This window comes from Anser brachyrhynchus (genome assembly GCF_964034855.1).
Source record: "Anser brachyrhynchus genome assembly, chromosome: 6".
NCBI lineage: Eukaryota > Metazoa > Chordata > Aves > Anseriformes > Anatidae > Anser > Anser brachyrhynchus.
The window spans coordinates 15,333,073-15,357,499 of record NC_137700.1 but is presented as its reverse complement, the minus strand read 5'-3'; the positions used below and the strand labels follow the sequence as shown (position 1 = coordinate 15,357,499).

Sequence of the window (24,427 nt, the reverse complement as noted above, 5' to 3'; positions counted from 1 at the left end):
AGACTAAGAGAAAGTGAGTTGTTTTGCTGAGCCCTCATCTACAACACAGCAGTGGCAGGTTACCAAAGCACGGCAGGTGTTGGGAATTTCACTTCGCAAGACAAGTATCGCACACGTGTAGTTGTAACTCAGCATTAAAATGTTCTATCAAGCTTCAACTCTGAAATTAAAAAGTACAGTTACTATTTTTCCATTGCAATAGAATAAACGTGGTGTACTACTAAGAAATAAAGCAATGCATCCTTCAGATTGCAAGCAGATTGATAACCAAGCAAATAGAAGAAACTGAGTCACATTTTTGTATGAAAATAAAATCATTTCTAAACTAATGGATAAATAGAACAAGACGCACTACAAGTGCTCTGCCACAGATGTCACTTTCACAGAAGTTCATCAGCAATAAAAGGAAGGTATAGGCACTCAATTTTCATTTCATATACAGCCACCTTTGCAATGTAAACATCCTTGAGGATCTGGGATATTTGGGATTAGGCATTATTCCTCTGTTTAAGCATGCACCCTCAGAGGGAAGTTCTGCTTGAAACTAAGGGCACAGCTTAGGCTTCAAAGTTTTCAGGAATTTCTGCAATTATTCTGCTTGCCAGCTATTAACAGTGAAGGGTCAGAACTGCAGGTGGTGTAAGCAAGCACAGCTCTGTGAGGGCTTTGAGCTTATGCGCATTTACATCACATGGAAATTATATTTCTCACTTCATCTGTGAATAACTGCGCATGTATATATATATGCAAGAGTGTGTGGTGAATACATATTATATAGAAAGTGAATGCTTTGATCTGTCAAAATAAAGATATAAATATAAAACAGGAGACAGAATATGGAAATCATACATTCTGCATTTACTTTGAAAACTGAAAAATTATGGGAAAGAAACACTGTTTATGTTCAAGGAGAACCTGGTGATTTACTTAAATAATCTAAAACCAAACCACCGTCACATGAAAGATTTAACAGCTTTCTGCCATGGTCGACAGGCCCAAGCTATGACTTGCTAACTTTTATATAAACAAATAATTACTAGGTAGTGTCAGAGCCATCACGGATTGTGACTTTTACAGTATAGACCCTGGTGCAGCAAAGCACTTTAAACAGTTAACTTTAAGCAACTGAATAGTCCCAGGGAGATTGGTGAGCTCACTCACCTGCTTAAAATTAGCCATATATTTAGTATGAGACCTGCATTTAACTCCATCAGTAATCAGCAAAGCACTACAACCCCCGCATAAAGCAGCTATGTTCTGTAGGGCTGGCTTACACACATGCTTAAATACTTTTCTGAGTGAGAACCATGTGGTTTGGTGCTGCAAGATTCTGATCGTCTTAGTTGTAATCCTGCAGAGCATTTAAACAGGGGATTCAGTCTGTGCACAAAAAAACAGTAGGATCCAGCATCATTTTAAAAGTTAAACCACGCTTCCAAACTTTACAGCACATGGTAAGACTGAGCTAGGAGGAGAACACTGAATATGGAGAATGTCGAAGTTAATCCCCCAAATATACTGTATTCACAATTTATTCCACAAATGCAGATCAGTTTTAATTATTCAGCACTGTGGTTTAGACTATAACATGAAAAGGACCTAATGTATTTTGTGGAAACGATGACTCCTCAGCAAAGCAGTTTCAGGCCCCTGCTCTGTGCTTTGCATACTTTGTGGAGAAAGCATAAGGGATCGGCTTGGGCAGACATGGACGAGTTTGTTTCCTACAACATGGGCACAGAGCCAGCATCAGTGGCCACACTGCTGTGCACCAGCAGCTCACCATGGATCCTCGCTGTCCAGAAGGGAAGATGTGTCTGGGTGGTCACTTTGGTGGCCAAGCAAGCTGCTCACCCCTCTGCACCCAGAGGAAGCTCGGGACAAGGGGCGATGGCCTCCTTGCGCTGGTGCTGCTGGGGAGGAAGCACCTGCTCCAGCTGAGCCCCAACTTGCATGCTTGCAGCTCCTTGCATCTCTTCTGAAACCTTAAACTGGGCATAAAAAAGAGAGAATTTTTTCCCAGCACAAATAGTTGCGTGCTTTCTCCTTTGTGTCTTTGCAGGTACCTAGGAGTGCATGGCCTTCTTGTGCAGCTCGTTCTGCCGTAACTAGTTGGTGTACATGCATGGAAGGCAGGACGAAGTCGGGGGGAAAATGTCATTTTTTTCCTGTGGCCAGAGGGTTATAAGGATAATAAGAGGAAAAAGTATGACAAAAGAGGAAGGAAAAAAATCCCAAGCTTATGTGGGCCAAGTGTCTAAATAAGATAAATCTAGTCAGCTGACTAGAGCATTACTCATTTTTAATTAGTTTGAAGCAAATAGTGCAATTTGTGCCAGGCTGCAAAATCGTGCTGTCTTCATGAGGAACCGACTTGACAAATTAATCCCTGCAAGAGTCCTCTTTCTGGAAGCTTACCATCAATAGTCCTCATTTAAACAGTATGCTGAGTATGCTCTTCCATTAGGCTGCTTTTATATCCCACTTTGATTTTTCTTCCCTACCGCTTGAACTATAAATGTAAAAATTTGGGGACTTTTATCATCTCATAAATATACCTGTTGAGTAATTATGCAAATCAAATTAGGAGCAATCAATGGAATGTTTACTTATCCAAAAGTCTGACCTAGATTGCCTGCTGACTTTCTGGGGATGTAAATGCATTTTTACCTCTGTTCAAACACAATCTTTCACCTTCATGTAGGCAGTGATTTTGCTGCACCAAGATCTACAGCCTTTTCCAAATAGCAGTGTTCTAATAAAGTGGAGAAATCCAGCTACAGAGGGAAATTGCAACATAGCTATAGGGATATTTTTGAGAAGATACTGAATTATCCCAATTCTGAATGAAAAGCAACTGATGGTCCATTAGCAACAGTGGGTGAGGAGGGGGCACATTAGAACTACTATTTGGGAAGGAAACAATGTGTTTTGGTTTTGATTCTTTTTTTTTTTTTGTCATATGAAATTGCACTAGTAATATTTGCAGAATGAGACATTAAATTAGCTATATATGTTGCTTTATCTTTGTCCTTTGATTTGACAAAAAAAAAGCATTTTAGAGCCATTTCTACCAAGATTATAGACATGGCCATTAGAATGTTTCTCTTTATAAAATCAACAGAAAAAAAAGAGCAGAGCTGTGCTTGTAGTCATGAGGATAGCCTTATCATTCAGGGATATGACTTCAACAGTGAGCATCACATCCATTTTGCAGCAAATTTCTTAAAAATCTCAAAGAAAGGAATGGCAGCAGAGGGCACAGTTGCTGCAGTGCCATTATCTCCTGCCTGTTCAAGCTCCCCCTTCTCTCAGTCCTGTCAGCCACTGGTTACTCCCCTTTTTCATTCGTGTATATAAGACACACACATACACAAAAAAAAAAAAAAAAAAAGATCAGCTTTTTCATAACAGCTTTACCCATAACCTGAAACCTGCTATTTATCAAAGCATTTATATATATAATATACATATGCAATGACATATATATTATATATATAAAACACAGATTAAATAAAAACAGCCCCACAGCACAGTAAACATATAAATACACAACTCAATAATCTGTGCTTAAACTTAGAAACCATGTGGAAGTTTAAATCCTTGTTAGAAGGCAAAAGTTCATTTTCATCTTTTGTTGGGTTTTAGTTATAATTCAGGTTTAAAATATTTGTTGCTGTTATGCTAGTACCAGCTGTTAAACTCCCCGAATGGATTGCCATTGAGAGGGTTTTGGGGAAAAGAGAGGTCTGAGCACAGCGAACTTTTCTGGCAGGAAATGGATTTTTTTTTTCCCTGAAAACAAAAAGAACAGGAAGGGAATATATGCTGAAATCCTCAGGAAAAAATAAAAAAATAAAAAAAATTATGGCCCTCAGTCCCAGTAACTGGTCTTCTTTGGCACTTGAGAACGATCACAAGTAGTTTGCCTTTTTATTCATATAGAACAAAATTTACAAAGTCATTCATACATTTTTGTTTGTTTTTTTTTTCTTTTGTTTTTTACTGACTTTGAAAATTGGGAATATTCAAAATACACTTTTACCCCACTTCATTCTTTCATTATTTACATGTATATACAAGAAAAATGTAAGAGTTTCTTTTTTGTTTGTTTTAAATTTTGTATTAAAAAGCTCTGCTGGTTGTGTTACTGTTTGTTTTCATCAAATGGATGTTCCATGAGAGGGCTCCATTGCTTCTGGAATGACTCCCCCTGGCACAGACTGAAATGACATTGGGATCGGGGTTTTCACGGGACTCTGACGAAATAGTCCTCCATTTGGCGACCTGTGTTTACACTGTATGGAGGGCATGGTGGCTGAGCTGCTCAGGGGCAGCGGCAGGTTGCTGCCAGAGGCAGCTGTGAGTGTCCTGCTGGCACCATGAGTTGTCTGTTCTGGTAAAAAGGTGGTGACAGAAAGTTGTGTGTTCTGGTATTCGCGTACCGGCTCCAGGGTCTGAGCTGGCTGCATGCCACCAATCTCCAGGGCTGAGATTTCGATGGACGCCGGAGAGATCTGCTTGTGGGCTATGTCTTCATCGATTAAACTGTTCATGCGTCTATGGACCTGCTCCAGGTTCACTTCTTTATCCTAGTGAGGAAGAGACCAGAACAATCAGTTCAGACACAAGTACCTTTCATGTCTGCCCCTCTATCCACCCTGTGTGTGATGGGAGCTGCTGGTTACTCATTAGATCGCTTCGATTTCATCTGTGCCTGTGCAAAACCTCAAAGTCTATCCAACGTCTCCAGCTGAGAAACACATGCTGAAGAAAACACCAGCTCAATCTCAACCTGCAAAACCCACTGATGTTCTCAAAGCCATCCTCCTTGGAGGTAAAATGACATCTCTGGTTCAGCCAACAGGAGCTGGCAGCAGGGACCAGCACATCCCACAAGCCCTTAGCTCACTTTGCACAAGCCCAGGATAAAAGCCTCTGGGAGGCAAACAAGCGAGCCAGAGAGCAGCCTGCTGCCTTGTAACCCCAGGGCAGCTCAACACTCCTCTAGCTGCAGTGCACTTTGTAAGGATTACATCAGTGCGACACCGTGCACAGCCTAGCTGGTTCCTGGGTATTTGCTTCTTGTGCCAAAATCTACTGGCCAGAGGCTGTGGTGGTGAAGAAGTCTTCCCTTCCCAGTAGGGAGGCATGTGTCACCTACCTGGCAAGGACAATGGACCTCCTGGAAGGGCACTGAGATGGAGACCTACTCTGGGAGCCCTGAGGAGGGGAGCGCTCAGCTGTGTTTTGGACAGCTGTGTGACTGACAACAAGCTGTCATTCTGACACCTCATCTGGTACAAGTTTAGGTCTGTGGTCAGTGCTTGGGAAAGCAATGCTGGTCTTTAGAAAATGCATTGCTATCCTGAGAGAATGAGTCACCTAACGCTCCCAGAGAGGTCTCCTCACGGGACTTTCGGCACCACTTGCCAAACATTTTAGCTTCCAGGAGGAAACACGGCCAAAGAAGCTGTCTTTAAAACTTGAAGCAGCAAAGACCTACAGCTGATGTTTATCTCTTCATTGTGGTATGCAGAAAGCCCAAAATGGAAAGCAACAAAACTGGCAGGGTAAAGTCACCCACCTGGGATGCTGTTATGACTGAGTTTTAATAGCTAGCAGTGCATTGCACATAAAAAGGTATTATATCATTTCTCTATATTTCATAAAGCACAGCTGTGATCTGCAGTTGTAGTTATTTGATGCAACATACGACAGAGTAGCAGCAAAGCATCCATGAAAGCCCAACAGGCCTGGAACCAGAGGCATCCCTTGCTCTGACAAACTGCAGTGGGCAGCCAGCAAAATCCCAGGCTAGGAAATGGGACTACCCGAAACTTTTCTGTTCCAGTAATCCCTGACTGCCAACAGGTCTACATAGTCCTAGCTGCTTAAACCCAACACCAGCAGCCTTAAAGACGCTCCTGTTCATGCCAAAAGCTAGGCTCTGGGAACAGAGCAGTCTGCAGTGTCAGTGCCAGCCACTCCTCGTGATCTTTTACTGCTACCTTTCAGGTGGGGCACAGCAAATTACAGTATTATTCCAGTGTCATCCACTTCTTTGCGACTTTGCCTTCACCCTTAAATTGACACATGAAATAGCTCCAAAGCCCTTGATTTCAGCCAATAACAAATACAGATTTGATTCTCGCCTTGTGGTTTAAAACCACTTCTACGTTACTCAGGAACCATTGGATTTGTTGATCTCTGCATGGGTTTAGAAAAGAATTAGCATTACATGATGATGAACCCAAACCTCTATCCTCAGCTTTGGCTAAATCCCCATTGATTTCAAGTGGAGTACAATTGTTCAACAATTACAAGGCTGAGCAGCAGTTTTCACTTCCCTTCTTAATCAGTGGAATGAGGGTTCCTGTTTCATTTCCATAAAAAAATCACTAAACTCCCTGTGTGGCTCCCCAGAATGTTGGCAATATTATCTGCCTCACCAGAGAAACACATACAGACCATATTTTTTAATGCTGCTTTTTCAGCAAAATCTTCTAATCAACTAATTTTGAATTAGGGAAAATCAATGGCAAATAAATAAAAACTTTTGTGGCAGAAAGGGCCTAGACAATACTTGACTAGAGAGATGGTACGGCTGTGTTAAGTCCTTTTTACCAACCTGGCATGTCAGGCTCCTTATTCTATAAGTTAGACAATGCACTAAGCTGACAGTAATGCAGAAGCTCCTTCATGAACTCCATAGCTAGGTAAATTAAGGATTTGTGATATACTGGCCAGAGTATTACATGGATTTCATTATAGATTTTATGCATCTCGACTTCTTGAAGTAAAACTGTGGACTGGGGGCAAAAGTAGGAAGTGTTCTTACATTATCCCCAGCTGGGACTAAGGGCTCGACCTCCGTGGGCAGGTTCGTTTTGTGCAGCATCTCGCCAGGTACTTTTGTGTTTTCTTTATCTGTCTACCAACAAAAGCCTGCGGCAAAGTCCTGCTTATCTGCAAAGTTTGGCTATCGCAGTGTCTGATGACATCTATGTCTAAGGAAGCTAACTCCCAGAAGCCCGTCATGTGGTGCTTCTTCAGGTCCTCTGTTCTACACTTCCTTTTCTCAGAAATGCTGCTCACTTTGATTTAGACTCCTAGGTTTGCACTCCAGTTATCTGGGACCCATTTTCTTGCCAATCCGCTACTACAAGAAAAGAAAAAGTAGAGAATTCAGGTTGGAACTGCACAAATACTAGAGGAACAAATTTTCCTAAATAAGACTTTGGAGAAACGTTCATGACTCATTTGCATTTTTATGAGCTTTTACCAAATACTAATGCTTTCTTCAGATCATTTCGAGTGAAAATATACATCAACATTTTATTGGTATTTGTATTTTTTGATGGCAAGGATATCCTCAGTGCATTCCATCCTGCTTTGCTATGGGAACAGAAGTAATGCGACTGGGATAACTAGCCAAGCCGGGGGAATGGTGCAGCTCCAGTATTTGCAACACGCAGTTATCAACTGTTTGCCAAGGAAAAACACGTTAGTGAATGAAGTGCACTCCTCTTTTGGAGCATCTGTGCACAATATGTCATAAAATTCAAAGAATTAATCCTTGTATATATTTAGCTTAGCTTTTTTGAGATATAAAGAGCCACAGATGAGATGCTCTTTATAGACATCTCCTGCTTCAGACCAGAGGGGTTATTAATTTTCATACCATTTGGAAGTGTCCCTCTGTTAGCCTAACAGAGTTACCCTCCCTTCCTCTCTATGCAGTCCAGCCCAGAAATGGAATTGCTCAGAAATGGTGCGTTTGCAGTTGCATAACATTTCACAATATAAACATAAGTTTATACAAGTGAAACACAGACATCACTTTTGATCTACTACAGAACACTTCATAAATTAAGTAGAGAAGTAAATGCTGGGGATTATTTTTTAGGAGGTAGGTAGGGGTAGAGATTTCATTTGCCTACTTCTAACTCTATTCAGCACTAAGGACAACTTTCTGGCCTTATTAAGATCAGGGAGAAAAAAAATAAAGGCTTCCAAGAGCCCAGAAGTTCACATTATTTCTTCTTTCTGTTACTAAAATAAAATGTTTGTAAAGGTTAAGGAAAACAACTCTGTCTCTGAGGAATAATAAAAAAACGTTTTAAAGGTTCTTCCATTTTTCTTTGTCTTATTAGATGAAGAGCAGCTAAATAACAAAATGTCAAGCTTGGTATGAAACTGTCTTAATGTTGAGAGAATGATTTTTCAAAAAGTAAAGATTAGAAACACCTGAAAAGATTAGTTTCTCCTTGCATAATTGAAGACTCCCTTGAATCCTAGGATTTCCAGAATGGAAGGTGTTGTGATAGCTTAATTTGACAAGTGAAGCTTGCAGAATTTGTAAATTCTGTAAACCTCATCTTTTTCCTTTATTGGTCTCCTGGAAAATTCAATAATAAAACATATGCTACAGAAAAGTAACAAGATAAACAAAAAGGGTTAAGAGGTAATAAAGCCAAACAAACAAATCTAAAAAGTTATGACATTCTGTATTCCCCCTTACTTTTAGTTCTATAATTCTTATTAAAAATGAGCCATTTGTTATAACCTTAAAACCCTTAGTTAGCTGGCATTTTTTTTCCTGAAGCTTTGTCATCTTAATTGTGAAATGGTAATGTAGCATTGCAAAAGATTCCAAACTTTCTGATGCTGCAACTGTTCTCATCAACTGTTGCATCTCTGTGGCAAAATTAAGGAATTGAAATTATTAAATCAGTATAAATTAGCACATTGAGGCTTGGAGCTAGGGAATGGCAGAGGTACCAGATCTGGCAGCTGGAAGGGAAAAGCTGGAACTAACGAGGAGGTTTGTGTGCTGGTTTTCCAGTGCAGAGCCTTCCCTGGCCAGAGGCAGCTCCCTGCAGGAAGCATTGCTGCTTCTCTTCACAAACGTTTCTGGCTCCAGCTCCAGCTCATTCTCTTTCAGAGATGAATGACTGAGCTCCAAACCTAATACTTCAGTGTCTGGGGCAGGCACATTACTGAAGGTTTCTTTTCTCTCTCTCTCTCTCTCTCTCTTTTTTTTTTCACTTAATATGCAAAACTTAGTTAATATTATAAATATGTCACCTCTCTGATGTTTCATGCCAATTCAACGTCACTTTTCATATATAGTTATTGGATAAATGTATATGGTTCTGTTGCCAAAAGGAGATCAAATATTTTTCCTTTGCTGCCTTCATAATTCTATTTTCAATATTAATGTTATGCTACAAATAGATCAGTTGAAGAAGTTAATCAGTAAAAGGAAGAAAAAAATATCACGTGTAAGGAAAATGAATTATAAACACAGGCTTATCCTTCTCCAGCTTAAGGAAAACAGCTACCCAAACATTGCTTCTGGTCAGGAAATTATCTTATTCATAAATACCAATTTAAATGTCATTCTTCCCCAACGAGTTTGAGTTCCGTAAGGGCAAATGAAGGGCATGTTTCTGATACATCCTAAGCACTTGATCCTGAGCGACAGGTTCAATGGTCTATGACTGACAGCAGGAGCACGCTGTGGCAAGTGTCTGCATGGATTTGAAGGATGCTTACCTGAATTATCTAAAAACAACTAGCTCTGCACAACAGTGACTGCAAGAAACTGTGACTGCCTATCAGAGCTAACTAAGTTTGGCTTTATCATGCAGAGAGAAATTATGGCAAGATAAAAAAGCTGATAGGATGACTTAAAGTGTAATCACTGTATTTTCTATTTTATTTTCTGTGACTTCTGACAGTGGGCTCTGTGAAAAGCGTGTGGGCAGTCAGATTAAAAGAACGTGAAACTACTTGGGAGATTTGGAGTCAGTTAACCTCAAATTCTAGAGACTCTAGAGAGAGTTGATGAAGTAGTTTCAGTAGGGCCAAATGCACAGAGTGGATATCTGGAGAAATTTAATGCTAGAACTATTCCAAAACTGTGATGAACCACGTCTGCACCCCACACATGCAAATTAAACCACAACAGACTAGAGGATAAGTATAAGACTGATGATCCTGACCCTAAATATCAAGCACACACACACACACAAACAAAAAAAACAAACATAGCCAATAGGGGCAGGCAGGCACATACATGGAGGGACTACCATGAATGTGCTGATACCTCCCGGTCAGATGCAGATAACTGTGCCAAGTATTAAAAAAAGCCTGTTAATGCAGTTCTTAATAAGGCTCAGGAGATATGCTGAAAATAGTGCTTGAGATCTTTTAGAGCAATATAGTCTTAATCACCAATTACAGAACATTTCTGTTTTGTTTGGTTGTTTCTGTCCTGGGTGACAATATTAAGGATAATCTTTGAGTGGATGAAACCAAACCAAGAGTTAAATGTTAACAATGCATTTTCATCCTGTGAAAGAACTATTTTAGAAAATTAGGCAATTTTGTAAATAGGACTGGGGTTCAAAAGTGGAGTCAAGCCCCAGCCTCAGACATCCCCTCTTGTGACCTTGGCCAGGTCAGAGGCCAGTCCCTTTCCCATCCATGTAGCAACACCTCTTAACCCATATGCATACGTGGAAGATACAAGCATCAGTGGTCATGACAGACAGAATGATGGAAGGCACACATGTACCCAGCTACGCAGGAAGGAAGTTTCTGGGACACTTCCATGAACAGACAGGCAAACTGCATAACTGAAAAACAAAGCAGAGAAATAAAAGCAAAACAGGGAGGTTTCCCCACTCAGGTGCCCACCGGCTATTCTCTCAGTTCAGTATGGAAACTGACAGCTCCACCCAGCTCCCAGCCTCTGTTTGGTGTGGTTCAGACATCATTGACTCAAACATTTAGCTTGTTAAAGAGAAATGAAGAGGCAGCAGCTCCCCATTTGTTTAAGAAAAGACTTATTTTAAAATGCTGTATTCATAGAGGGTCATTATCATCGCTTTCAGCTGCAACTACTGCATATGTAGAACTGTAATTTTATTTTTTTCTGTGAGGTTGCGACAAAGTGGCAAAACCAGACATAACTGGCTTTCTCAGGAAGAAAAAGCAGTGAAGATATAAGTAATAGATGTACTGCAAAACAATGACAACACAGTACGGTGTTATATAATACAAATAGCCCCTTTTTAATACAAATCTCTTTGCCATAGTCATTATTTTTAGAGATTCTGCAGTCGACAATGCAGTGAAACGCAGACAGATGTGTAAACAGATGCAGCGATGATGTATGTTTGCTGTCATTAATTTAACACAGGCAACTGACCTAGTCAAACAGCAATTAATGTTACATAAAATTTGCAGAGTGGTTTCTGAGTGTACTCTGCTAGATGCTGGTTTGACCATAACAATATCTTATGAGAAATAAGTACAGATGCGCCTCAAGAGTCTACTTGAAAGCGTACTTTTATAAATAGGCCCAATTCTGTAATCAGGCTTCTGGTGGAAACAATACCATGGATTTTAAATAAGCAATTAAGTAAGCTATCATCCATAAAACAGCCGTTAGAAGAATGTATTGAGACTGACATTGGTTGAGGTCCAGTAGACTGTTATCCAATTGAAAGAATAAAATAAATTAGAGAGTTTTGCAAAATATTAATTTCAATTGATGAGTAATCATCTTCAATGAAATAAAACTTCATAAAAAATATGTAGAAGAGGCTACCTTATTCACTAAGAGGTGCTCTCCTTCACCAGAGAGCAGAAATTCTATTATGAAGGGACAGAAATATTCTTTCCCTGTGTGTAAACCTGAAAAAAATAAATTAAGGAATACTACAAAGATGATGTAAATGTGATAGAAAAATCCTTCAGATACATTGCCAAATTTCATTCCCACGTCCCTACAGCCAAAAAATACCTATAATTAGTAAAACTAAGAAACTTTTAACAAAAAGCCAAAGACCAATGAAGTGGCAGTGACTTGCTACAGAACTGCTGTTGCAGCAAGGAGTTTCATGAAGTAGCCCACATCTTTCCACACTCACCTTGTCCCCCTTGCTCAGGGCGGCTTCGTTTAACCTACAACCACATCTAGCCAGGGAACTAATTCTGAAGATGGTTACAACTGTCCCATAGTCTGGGCCTGTAAGCTTTGGCCAGGAGGGAAGTAAGTTCCCCACCAAGACACCACAGCACATGATGCACACCAATTTAAACTAGCTGAACATCTTATTATTTTTTTTTCTTCCTTTTCAACTGCAACCTCATTATACAGCACAGTGTGAATAAATATGGAGGAAAGAGTACCAATGGCACATCTGTTACAAATTAGGTAACGGCAGGTAGACCCCTAGTCTCTTTCAATGACCTACTCCCACATTCGGTGTAATCCATGAGCTAAGTGCAATTACACAGAAATAGTGGCTAGTCCTCACAACCAACAGCAGACTCAAACCCAGAAGGTAAGAGGCTGCGATAGCATCCTCATTCGTTAATACAGAAGGGGACATTTAACATCATGCTGAAGTATTCAAGCTTTAAAATCCTTACCAAACTTGGTTCACAAGCATTAGAAGCCGGTAACTACAAAGAAAATGAATGACTGGTTCACATTATACGGATGTTTCCACAGTTTTCATGAGGTTCAAAATAAATGGATATAAGAGAATGCACAGAACAATTTTCCAACACAAGCAGCAAAATGCAGTAGTGAATGAATGCTGTAAGCATGCCAATGTCTCTGCAAAGGAACTCTTTTTAGGAGAAAGCACATGGGGAAACCTTTACTGTGTACACTCCGCATATATTATAGTTACAGGCATTTACAACAACACAAAGATCAGGTTCAAGGGGACTTCCAGGGAGAGGTAATGATGAGGAGAAAACTAGCAAGGATTCATCTGTGCAGGCATTTTCAACAACAAACCAATTATCTGTATGTTTATTATAAATTCTCACCATACTTCTGAGGCCCAGCCTCACATCATTGGCCATCTCCAGACAGAAAGGGAAAGGAAGATGTGGGGAGAAAAAGAAGGATCAAAACAGTGAGGCTAACAGTATATTTAATATTTCACTCTTTTTAGCAAACATATACTTATTACTTGTTATACTTCTGGTTTGAAATAGCAAATTCTAGGCACTGCAACCAAACAGGATTGTCCTTGAAGATGGTGGTGGTTTCAGAATTCAACTACGACATCAGAAAATCACCCCGTGAGATGACAGATTATTCTTTTACAAAGTAAAGATTAAGTTCACCAACATTCTGTTCCAAAACTCACTAAAAAATAAGGTGATTCTTTACATTCTTTTACACAATTTTTAAATGCTAAATTATTATCTAGTTCATAAAGGAAATAATTTTTCACTCCATTGAGCCCAAAACAAAGCAGTGCTACCCTTTACCAGTCTGATTTATGCTACTGGAACATCAGACATAACAGATTGGTCACCATCCTTCTTCACCATTCTAGCCTAGTCAAATGCAAATCTCAAAAATTCCCACTCTTCCTATCATGCCACAGTACCAGAGAGATGTGGCACAGGAGACACAAGCAGTTGCTTCTGCAACCCTCTTGGTGCCCAGCAACAGTTGCCTTGCAAAGCCTCTCCTCCTCCACTTCAGCTACGTGAAAGCCTTAGAAAACTATTACTCCTGACTATCAGTCGTGTATTTTACTTAAAAACTATTTTTTAAAGGTTTCTGCATCCCCATTGAGGACATATTTTGGAAACAGCCCAAGCTCCTATTTCAATATGAGAAAAGAAATGGACAAATCATTAGATAGCTCAGCATATTGAAAATCTGTCCAGCGGTGTTCCAACAGAGAAATCCCAGATAATGAATACTTCTGAAAAAAAATACCACTTGTTATGTTGAGCAAAAAGATCTATTCTCCACAATAGTAGCACTTGGGTTTCTTTAATATTTTTCTAATATTGAGAATAGGAAACAGGTTATTTCAGGTATTATAAGAATGATTAATTTCAATGGACAAATAGATTTATAAGTTGCCTGTTATTACTGTATGGTAAGTTAATAGTACTAATATTTTTTTTTTCAAGAAGAAGCCAACAGCTTTTAAAAGAGTCTGACCAAGTTTAAAATATGCTACCTATCTGTCCTAAACAGATTTTGCTGCACAAAAACTGTAGACATCTCCAGAAAATCACTTCAGTATACACGTAAATTCCAGTTTATGATTTAGACATGCTGGTTCCAAAGCAACTTAAGTTTAATCTTACATCTAAGGTGAATGGAAGTTTGAGCTGGGTGAGATCTTATTTAATATATGTACACATTTAAAACAATTAGTTGGATCAACATGCAGGTCCCTTTACAAACAAACAAACAACCAAATCTTGAGGAAGCAGTCACATTTTATGTTTATTATTATTATAATTTTAATCTTTAACTGACTTTATTATTACTGAACATTCAAACCTCCTCAAGAAGCCAACTCTCCAATACCACTGTAGGCTGAGATAAAATATCAAACATTAGCTCTGTAAACATTGTGTGAAGAATCTAAAAGAATCTGACACATTAAGGCTCCAATTCAGTAAAACACACAAGCTCATGCCAAGCACATGAGTAGCCACAGAAGTTCTCTGGGATAGGTCATATAATGCAACTTAAGCAAGTACTTAAATTCACTACCAAACTGGAACTTTAAACAGGTTGTTTCTTTCTGAGTTCTCTGTACAGCAACATGCATTTTTTAAACTTATTTCTCTTCAGCTTTTCCTTTTATTTTTTTTCCTTAGGGTTTATGCTAAGTCTAGATCATATCCTTAAGAATCCCATTTTTCTTATATGACTGACAGAAAAATTAAACAAAATACAAAAATTGCTTCCTTTCACCTAGGGACATATGCTGGCACTAAATGGATGCTTGAATACTGTGGGTATCAGGAGCCTGGGCCAAATGTCCTTAGTCATGGGGTAGACACGTCACTTTTAATCCACTACAACCTGGAAGTAGATCTATGGTGATCAATAGCAAGACTTTATCGATTGCATTGGATTCTGGATGAACACACTGCTTGTGATCAGATATTACAGAATATCTGCATCACCATTAGGGACCTCTAAGGAGAAAATCTTGTTTCTTCATTCATGTAAAAAGACAACAGAGTTGGTTAAGGTACACTTCAGTTCTTGTAGAAAGCAATTTAAATATCCTCTTTTTTTGGACTCTAACTGATACATCAAGCTTGTACTTTGTCATGAAATAACATTAAATTTTGCGTTCTGGAATGACTGATTCCTAACACTACTTTGCTGATTTTAAAATGCCAGCTGAAGTTTTCCATTTTATTATATTCAAAGTTAGTTTGAAACTGAATTTCTAGATGGCATTAAAATGCATTATTTTGCCAGTGTTTGCATTATTTATTTTCCCCAAAAACACTTTATTTTTTCTTAGAAAAGTAGAATACAATACAGTGGTACAAATAAATGATCACTTATATGCAACTGAGCAAAAAATGTACAAAGATTTCAGACATGTCATAAAAATACAGAAAAAATAATTTAAAAAAAAAGATAAAATATAGAAGACATGCAATGAATGGAAAATAAAACATCAGCTTGATGATCTCATGTTTCCTTTCACTCACAAAAGGAACCATCCCAGGGGAAATCAAATTGTCAGATAAAAAGATAACAAAGGAGACAATGTAAATGAAGTGACAAAGAGAAAGACGAGGATAGTGAAAACAGTGGTGAAGGCATAAGACTTTAATAATCAAAACCAACATTGCTGACACCATGCTGAAGGTATGGAAGCCTCAATTGCCATGGAGTAATAGTAAGAGAATATGGTGCAGATCACAATTCTTAGCTGTGACAAATTTTGATCCATTGGACTCATATCTGTTAGCTCATATTTCCATTTCTGAGGTACACTGGGTTTCATATTCTTCTAATGCCAGAGGAAAGTCCTAGTGAATAACATTCATGACTGCTAAAGCTGGAAGTACGGATTTTTGAGGTAGGCTGGAATTTGCATATCATCAAACATGGGAGCAGGGGTATTTAAGGCAGATCATGTAAGGCTGCCATGGAAAGAGATAAAGTCTTTCTTTCATTCATCCTGAACACTGGCAATATACTTGTGGTAATCTTCAGAGTAATTTTGCTACACCTCCCGCTATACTACAGAGCTAGAAAATATTGTAGAGTCTAAGCTTTTTGAGATTCAAAAATATTTAAAATAAATAGTCTTGGGAGTAGCCAATGTAATAATAATAAGTAATAATAATGATAAGATGCTGTTACTAGTAACAAGTCTGTTCCCACTCCAGACAGTACTTGAATTGCTGCTCCCTTTTAATAATTTGAAAATAAAAAGTGAGAACAAAAGTGAAAAGATTATGTCAAACAAAATGACTTTGCAGAAGCAACATCAAGTTAAGAAACTAAGCTGCAAAGATCACAATTGTTAATGAATTAGAAACTGGACACAAGTTTTGAAGCAGTGGCTAGTAGCAAATGAGTACATGGCAAATGATGTTATTCCTTATTCACTAAAAAGAATAATAATCTTCATGCACTACAAAATCACAAACACATTGGGTACAGCTCATGAAACACTCAACATTGCTAGGAGTAGCACAGTCTGGAGAAAATACATTTCTGATTTATAATATGTATTATCAGAGCTATGAAAGAATCAAACCAAGAATTTCTTGAGATCATTCTAACATCATCTTTCAAGATCTGTATTAACAATATGTAAATCAATCTCATCCTTTATGAAAGACGCAACAAGTATCAATTCCCAGCAAAGATATTATCTTGTATAATATCCTAAAGTGACTAATTTTCTTTGATACGAGGTTGTCTGTTAATTTGTTTTTAGTGAATACATCTTGTGAAAAGTGAAAAATTCAACTTTTATTTCCATGAATAATATGATATATAATCTTTTCTTCTAAGTTTTTATTGTTTTGGAGTACAGTATGTGGATGAACAAGGAGTGATTTCCTAATAGTTCTGAAGAGATCTCAGAGGTAATAAACTTCAAGGGAAACAATACATTGCAATAAGACATAGCTGATAAAGCACAAAGGATGCTGCTGAGTCCGTTGCAGTAAGCAGCTATACTGGATCAAAACAACAATGAACATTTGAAAACTGTCCGTCAAATGAAATAAAAGATAGGAACAAAGTGATGATGTGGTGAAGTTTTTGGCAGTTAAATGATGCAAATTATATCAGAGTTTACTGACATCATAAACTAAATGCATGGGACTAAAAGATATAGAAATACAGAGATAATTAAAGCTTGACATTTCTATGCTACTGGGTTTCAATAACTGTGTGATTGTTCAGCTATCCAGAAGGGGCATAGAGCAGAGTGACTGAACAGATATTCCAATGTTAACTTTCAATTTTCATTTTACAATTCTCCAGATCTCTCAAGTCTATCAGAGTCTAAAGATTAGGTATTGGTATTGCAGACTGTGAAAACTTGAGATTTTAACAATAAACATATGAGCTGACTAAATTTCACAGTGAGTATAGGATGGCTGAGCATTAACAGTAATTATGAAAAGCTGATTATAATTTCTATAAAATCTAATTTGAAAAAGATAACCAAATGTAAATGTTCCTGAAGTAGAAAGTAATACGGGCACTTAAACACTACCAAATATCTTTCCAAATTTAATAGATGACAAACTTGAACCCTAAAAGATGAACTTGGCATGGTCTTGCAGCTATACAATTTTCCTGATATTGTTGGAGCTAATCTTTCTGTTGTTAATCTGATTTGATAAGGAAGCATTAGAAGGGATCACATTATGATTTTCACATAAGAAATCACTAGAAGCGTTTTTACAAATCTACTTCAAATAGAATCAAAATATCCTGTATATACATCCTGAAAGGAAAAACAAAAACAAACAAACAAAAATACCAACCCAGTCTTCACTCTTGAAGCAAGAAATTTCACTATTGATTGCATGACAGAATAGTGAACCAAAGGCAATTGAGTGTTTTGGGAAAATAAAGTCCATCTTTTCTGGAGGTTCATCTTAATGAACAGACTTAATGGGTTGAAATTATACTTAACTTGTTTAATTTTGAGAAGAGCTAAAAAAAAAAAAATAACACCAATACAATCTATATTTGTAAAGTCCAAGATATGCTGTCAGGATTCAAAAAAAACATCCCTCAGTTACATAGCTGACACTGCATTTTTTACACTCACTGTAATTAAGAGTTGTGATTTATACCACACAGACCTCTGAGTCCTTGAACGTCTCAGTGTATTGGCTCAGGATCATCTCTACAAAAGCCATAGGAATACAAAAAGGAAGAGGAAAACCCTAGGCACTGGCACATATCATCACCTTAATGTCAGCTGAAAACATTTCTCCAGTGATAATGAAAGTTTTGCACATTCTTTTGGCTACAGGCTTCACGCTGACCCTCAACGGATAAAACTATAGTCTCTAAAATGCTCTCTTTCACTCCAGCAAGCTGCATAGCTGCCCAACCCTGCCATGAATCTGTCAGAGTAGTTGAATATTAATCTTCCCAATATCTCTGTTTTTTTGAGTTGGCCCCAATTGGCATGATAGAACCAACGTGTGGGTCAAGCCAAAGACAGGAACTTATAAAATAGCTCTGCAAGTTATGATGACCCCTCATTCAAACCTGAATCCAATTTTCTACAGTTGATTTACAAAGCTCCTAACAGCATAAGGGTCACAGTAGTCACTGACTGCCTCCTTTTCTTTATGATGGCTATTGCAGAGAATGCTATTCTTCTTCTGCATGAGGTGACTACCAAAGCCAAAGTACAATTTTGGTCTGCAAAAGTATTGGCCCCTTCTGTGACCTTCTGAGGCTCTACACTTCACAGAAGAAAATGGTCAGGAGAAATTCTAATTTCCACTATTTTTAGGTGATACAACAATACTCATTTTTTTCCACAGCCTTACCAAAAGAAGCAGAAGAAAAATGAAGTCAGCAGCATGACTTAAGTTGGCAGCTGTTACTGAACTAACGACTTGGATGGGGTATCAGATGCTGCAGAGAGGCAGATTTTAATGATATGTATGTGCTATGCATGTTGTAGCTCTGTTATTATGGCCACTGCTGTAGAAATGTTGGATAATATGTAGTTACAGAAAAGAGCTATCCCTAAATACATTACTCCTTGAAATAAAATCCTCTTTTTCCTTTTAGTCCCCACAGCTCAGTTATTGTTCCTGACTTGTAGCTTGAGCAGAGGGGTTCCTGGACCCATCCTTTCCAAAGTTTTGAAACTTAGTTTCCTTAAATAAATTGAAAATCTTCATCCAATCTGCATATCATCATCTCTTCTAAAACTTGGTTCCTATCTTGATTACAGTAGCTATCAGGAATCCCACTTCAGTCCCTCCTCATGAGTACCTAAACATCTCTGCTAACTAATCTACTAAGAAATGTTTGCTACATCCTTTTACTAATTTATTAAAGTGTATTTTATGGTCACCATTCTCTCCAGCTACTCTGACCTATTCCAGAAATGCTTTTAGCCTCCTGCATTTCTCTGCATCAGCCTGTCCTCTTTCAGGACCACTCATGATGTACAACCCTGTCTGCCCCTTATTGCCATCCTTATGCTTTCTCCTCCATCTTCTTGCACTTGTGAACCCTCATCCCTGGTGCCCTTTTGTCTGGAACGCTCACTTTCTCTTTCAGCTTTAACACCTACTTGTCCCAGGACTCCCACCGACTTTGTTCCCTCTCTCTCAGCAGCACCCACAAGACGAGCCTTTTCTGAGCCTGTTCACATGTGTTGTGCCTGACTTGAACTTGTCCTGCTTAACCCTAGATCAGCTGTGCTCTATGGGCAGACTCACTCCCATACGCATGTGATCTCCCTGAGTACAGCTTTGCCATATGGGTAACTGTAGTACACTTTACAAGATGGAAACTTGAAAATATTTTACCATTCGTCATGAAAACTGCAAAAGAGGATGTGAGGAGCAGCCTCCAGCCCACTGTAGGGAAAGGGAAAGTGGAGGGGAGTGGGGAGGGGAGAAAAGACAGTATTTTAGGTGATAAGAGGGGTGAGGAAGGCATACAGGGATCTGTAACAATCCCTGTAACAGATTAAAAAAAAAAAAAAGAGAGAAAAAGAAAAAGAGAAATGAAGGAAATGGGTATAAAGAAAACATTTAAAGTCAGGAAGACAGATTCTTCCTTAGAGATGGAAATTAAGTATTTAAAACTCCTTGCAATAAAAGTGGCTGATTTTTTTTTCCACCCTACCTGTATGAAATCCTGCCTGTGGGGCATATCCTCGTCTCACTCTACAAAGATGTGTAAAGGTGAGTCCCTGAGTGCAGAAAGGAGAATGCACTCCAGACTGTGGCAAGACCAATGCTTGTGTACATGTAATGTTAGGACACTTTAGACAAGGTCCCTGCCCCTTTCCCTGCTGGGCTTTCACAGTGGTAACTAAACAGTCTACTGCTAAGGTTTAGGCCTTAGTGATGCTAATATGGAGTGAATTCTACAAAGCAGCAGGGCAAAACTCTACAGTATTTAACCAAAGAACAATTAAATGTGCATTTATGTTCATTTGAAAGCTTGTTTACAAGCAAGACTACCTACTTGTGCTCTCTCTGTGGCTGCTTTTGGAGTGCTGCATTGTGCAACGTGGAGACATGCTTCCTTTTAATCAAAATTTCTCTTTAGCTATTATACGCTGCGGAGCCACAGGCGAGTGACTTTACAGCTTTGTCCCACAAACACAATATAGATGTTTATCACTGACATTTGATGGATGAATTCAAATGGGAGAAGCAGGAACTTGGAGGAATGGAATCTTACTGATAAATATTTCACAACATTACAGACTGCAACATATATCTTCAGATCCCATTTGGCAGAATTGCTTACAGGTGATAGGTACGTCAATTATTGTAATACTCCTGGCAATCTGAGAAACATAGATTGGAATTGATGGGCTATGTACTATTTTCCAGCTGTAGTGCAGCTCACTGCTATTATTTAGTTGTAACAAACATCTGTTCCAAGATGAAAGCACCTACAAATGCCTCTGTTTCAGAAATTACAAGAGGTTAGTTTGTTAAACATTTAGTCTATGTAAACAAATACAGGCTTCATGCAAAACAGATCTGAGTATGGACTGATTATTCTATCATAGCTTTACTAACTATTACTTGCTACCATGGCAAAACATTTCAAAAACAAGAAATTCTCAGATGCATATTCCTACGTAAAATGTCATATGAAAATCAGTTTACTCAGAGGCCCCTAGGTTTAGAAATAAAATTGATTTCAAAAGAAAGGAAGCATTTAAACGGTGTCATGGCAATATGGCTTATTCAGTAATAACTAGATGGTTTATTTTTAATTGCTTATGTACTTCTTCAAACTTAGCCTAGGTCAGCCATGAAGGAAAATGAATACCAGCTGCTGGCAGCTGTATAGCCTGTGCAAGATGGACACAGTTCTCACAGCCAGTGGATGGGGTCTTAGATCAGAGAAAACATCACCACAGTTGGCACGACTGGGTGCCCATGACTGGCCACCCTGTCACTCACAGCAGAGAGGCCGAGGGCATGTTTCTGAACTACTCTCTTACCCCTAAAGGTGGTCTCTCCAGGTCAGGGTTGAGGCACATTGGTGAGGCAATGTGGGGAAGTTTGCACTGCTGCTGCCCATGCTGTATCTGCTCTATAAATAAATAGAGGACTTTAGTCTCCAGGGCTGTCAGTTTGGCACCTTCCATGTGCACAAAAGACATGTTGTGGTTTCTTGTTTGTTTAGAAACAACCACCCAAAAAGTTATATGCAAAGTTTAGTATGGCGAATCAAAATAAATCAAATTTATTGTATGAGAGCACCTAAAATCCCATGCCTTCCACTTGCTCTCTCTTTTGTGTTTTCTACTTTTAATTGTGATAAGAATAAAAGTTATGGACCTCTTTCGGAGTTTCTTGATGACAACGGTTGCTGTTCCACCACAACTCCAGTGCTGCCACCAAGCAGGCAAGAAGAAGGCCTATTGCTAAAATGCAGAAAACGCCTGCAAAACTGTGCAGCTTGAGTGCCTTCCCATCTGTCTGTGCGTTGGTGTGGCTATTCAGGTCACAACGCCCCATACGTGGCCACCATTTCTGTTTAAGAACATCCAGATCTCCGCTTTCTTGCAACTCCAAGATCCTGCAGAAATTTGAAAACACAAGCATTAAATTCAATGACAATTTTTGTACATCTTTCCATTATTTTCCTCTTACATGTACTACCCCACAGTTCAAAACTTTCTTGCCATCCACCACCCCCATGTAGGATTCATCTGAAACTCTGCTATATAGGGTATCTTTCTAGTCACAGCAGCAGGTAAACTTTACTAGGTAACTAGAAAAGAGATGACTGTCAGAAATTCCATTGCAGTGCAAGAAGCATTCCCAAGGGAAATCACCATATTCCAGTTAGTCATGGCTGATCTGTCTACATTCAGCTGCAACAGCTGGTCCCACTAGTGAAATACACAGCCCACTCCACTGCTGCTCTCCCACAATAATTTCAAAAGAATATGAGACTAAACATGCTACTATTTGTGCACAATTTAATACAAATCTGTTTAAGCAGCGACCAACTGATTTACTTCAGCAAATGTGGCTTATTCAAAAGGATTTTACTCCAATGCTGTTACTTCATGCTTGAATTAGTGTTAACAGTTGCTAATTAATCATTGTTTTGCCTCTTGTGAAGTGTCCCTTCTCTCCATGAATGATTCATTTTGGATTTGGTTTGATAACTGTTTTTACTGTTTACTAACAACGATTTCTCTTGAGGCAGCTTTCTTTTTGGTTACACAGCTGGAGCTTTACTCCTCCTTCTAAAGAATGAGCAAGATGGGGAAATCTTGTGCCAGTTTCCCACCTGGAGAAGTGCTCACCTTCTGCTAAGGCCACATGTGACTGCACAACTGCATGTCTTCCTTTCAGTGTACATGCTGACATGAAAAAGACGCTCACATCTGATAGCTCAGAGATCACTGAAATGCCACAGATATCATAAGTCCTGGCAGTCCCATGCAATACTCAACAATTCTTGTTTTCCTGTACTATTGTGAGGCTGCAACCTGTCTCTCCACCCTGAAGGATAAACTGAGACATTATTACTTGCTTGCTGCATGAAAGACATTGCTTCATAGCCTGAAAGCATAGTAGGAATCCAAAATCTCTCTTTTATCTTTCCCCTAGCTCATACAGAGCTCTGGGGACACCGGTCCTTTTTCTGCCAGGGCCAGTGCTGCCTGGAGGTGTGAGGCCACACACCATCTCCAGTCCTTTCCTCTCTAAGCAGATGCACACAGAGTAGAAGTAGCAGCTTTACTGAAACCTGAATTCATAACCTTTCTGCTGTCACAGGAGGAAGAGAATTAAGTTTATTTAATAAACGGTCAATGCCAAAATTGAAGTGAACCACCAATGGGATTGCCACGCTGGCAGTAGAAAAGAATCCTATAAAACAAGCTTTGTTTTGGTTTACCTCTGGGAGAAAAGATCTCTGTAGGGGCTTCCATGCTGGAGTGCAATTCCGTATCCTTTGCTGCTGATGCTGTTTCCAATGACTGTCACAGAGCATTCATCATCTGTCAGTGCAGCATATTCCACCACTGTCACATCCCACAGGAAAGCATAGTTTCCTTTCTTTGCCTGTAAATACATCATGAACACAACAAAATATAAACTAAACTACATTTCTAGGTACGAGGAAAAAAAAAAAGGCAAATACATAAACCCTTAGCTTTTCATTACTCCATGCTTTATTTCATTAAGATCACAGCTTATCTGTAGACCTCCAAAACCTTAATATGTTTCCAACACTCTTCCATCCCAGCCTTACCTCACCTATGCTTTTCCCAGCAGTACCTCCTTTACTTCAAAACTCCCTAATATGTCTTCCATTTTTAATAGAGAGAGTGCATGGGATGACGTAGTCAACTGTAAGTTTAGGAAAGGCTTACATAACAGATAATTAATTATAAATCAAAGCCATTGCTTTAACTGATGAGATCTGATGTATGTTTTGTAGGAAACATGGATTAGCAAGAGTGGGACCAGTTCCATACATTTATATAAGTAGACAGGTACAGGATGAGCATGAAGTGGTGTTTCCTAATCATCTCAGTCACCAGAACAAGAATTTTACAGCTTCTCTCAAGTAAACGTGTAAGTAAAAGAAGTGCCCTCCAAGAGCTATGTCAGCCCTGTAACAAAAAAGCATGCTCTGAGCTTAAAAATAAAGTTCCCTCTTCATGAGAAGAATCACCAGCATCTCCTATTAGCTCACTTCTGGGACAAATCTTGTTCTATTTTATCACACACCCATGCAGATGTCCTTAAAGTTAGCCTTAATTGGGATTCAAGCCAATGCCTGCATGTAGTGCATATAATGAATGTAAATCACCTTGCTTAACATAAGATGTAAGAAAAGTCTCTAGATAGGGATTCAGTAAGAGAAAAAAATCATCATTTTGTT

General features: G+C 38.8%; 1 protein-coding gene and 1 long non-coding RNA gene across 9 annotated transcripts in view; one reads left to right on the top strand and one right to left on the bottom strand.

Annotated features, from left to right (window-relative positions):
- The first annotated feature begins 1,338 nt into the window (after positions 1-1,338).
- On the top strand, positions 1,339-4,134 carry LOC308197465. Its single transcript, XR_013952952.1, has 2 exons — positions 1,339-1,454; positions 2,063-4,134. It is a non-coding gene; the product is annotated as an uncharacterized lncRNA (long non-coding RNA).
- Positions 3,910-24,427, bottom strand: part of GRID1 (glutamate ionotropic receptor delta type subunit 1) — a 576,662-nt gene continuing 556,144 nt past the window's right edge. For 4 of the 8 annotated variants that reach the window (XM_080597920.1, XM_080597922.1, XM_080597919.1 and 1 more), the window contains 4 exons: positions 23,435-23,601; positions 21,859-22,099; positions 21,519-21,605; positions 3,910-4,592 (listed from right to left, as the gene is read on the bottom strand). In XM_080597920.1, the coding sequence (XP_080454046.1) occupies positions 4,164-4,592; positions 21,519-21,605; positions 21,859-22,099; positions 23,435-23,601 (924 nt within the window). In that variant the 3' untranslated portion in view covers positions 3,910-4,163. Of the gene's footprint in view, positions 4,593-7,144; positions 7,163-12,948; positions 21,611-21,858; positions 22,100-23,434; positions 23,602-24,427 lie in introns of those variants that run through there. The other 4 variants (XM_080597924.1, XM_080597926.1, XM_080597921.1 and 1 more) reach the window with 4 other exon arrangements.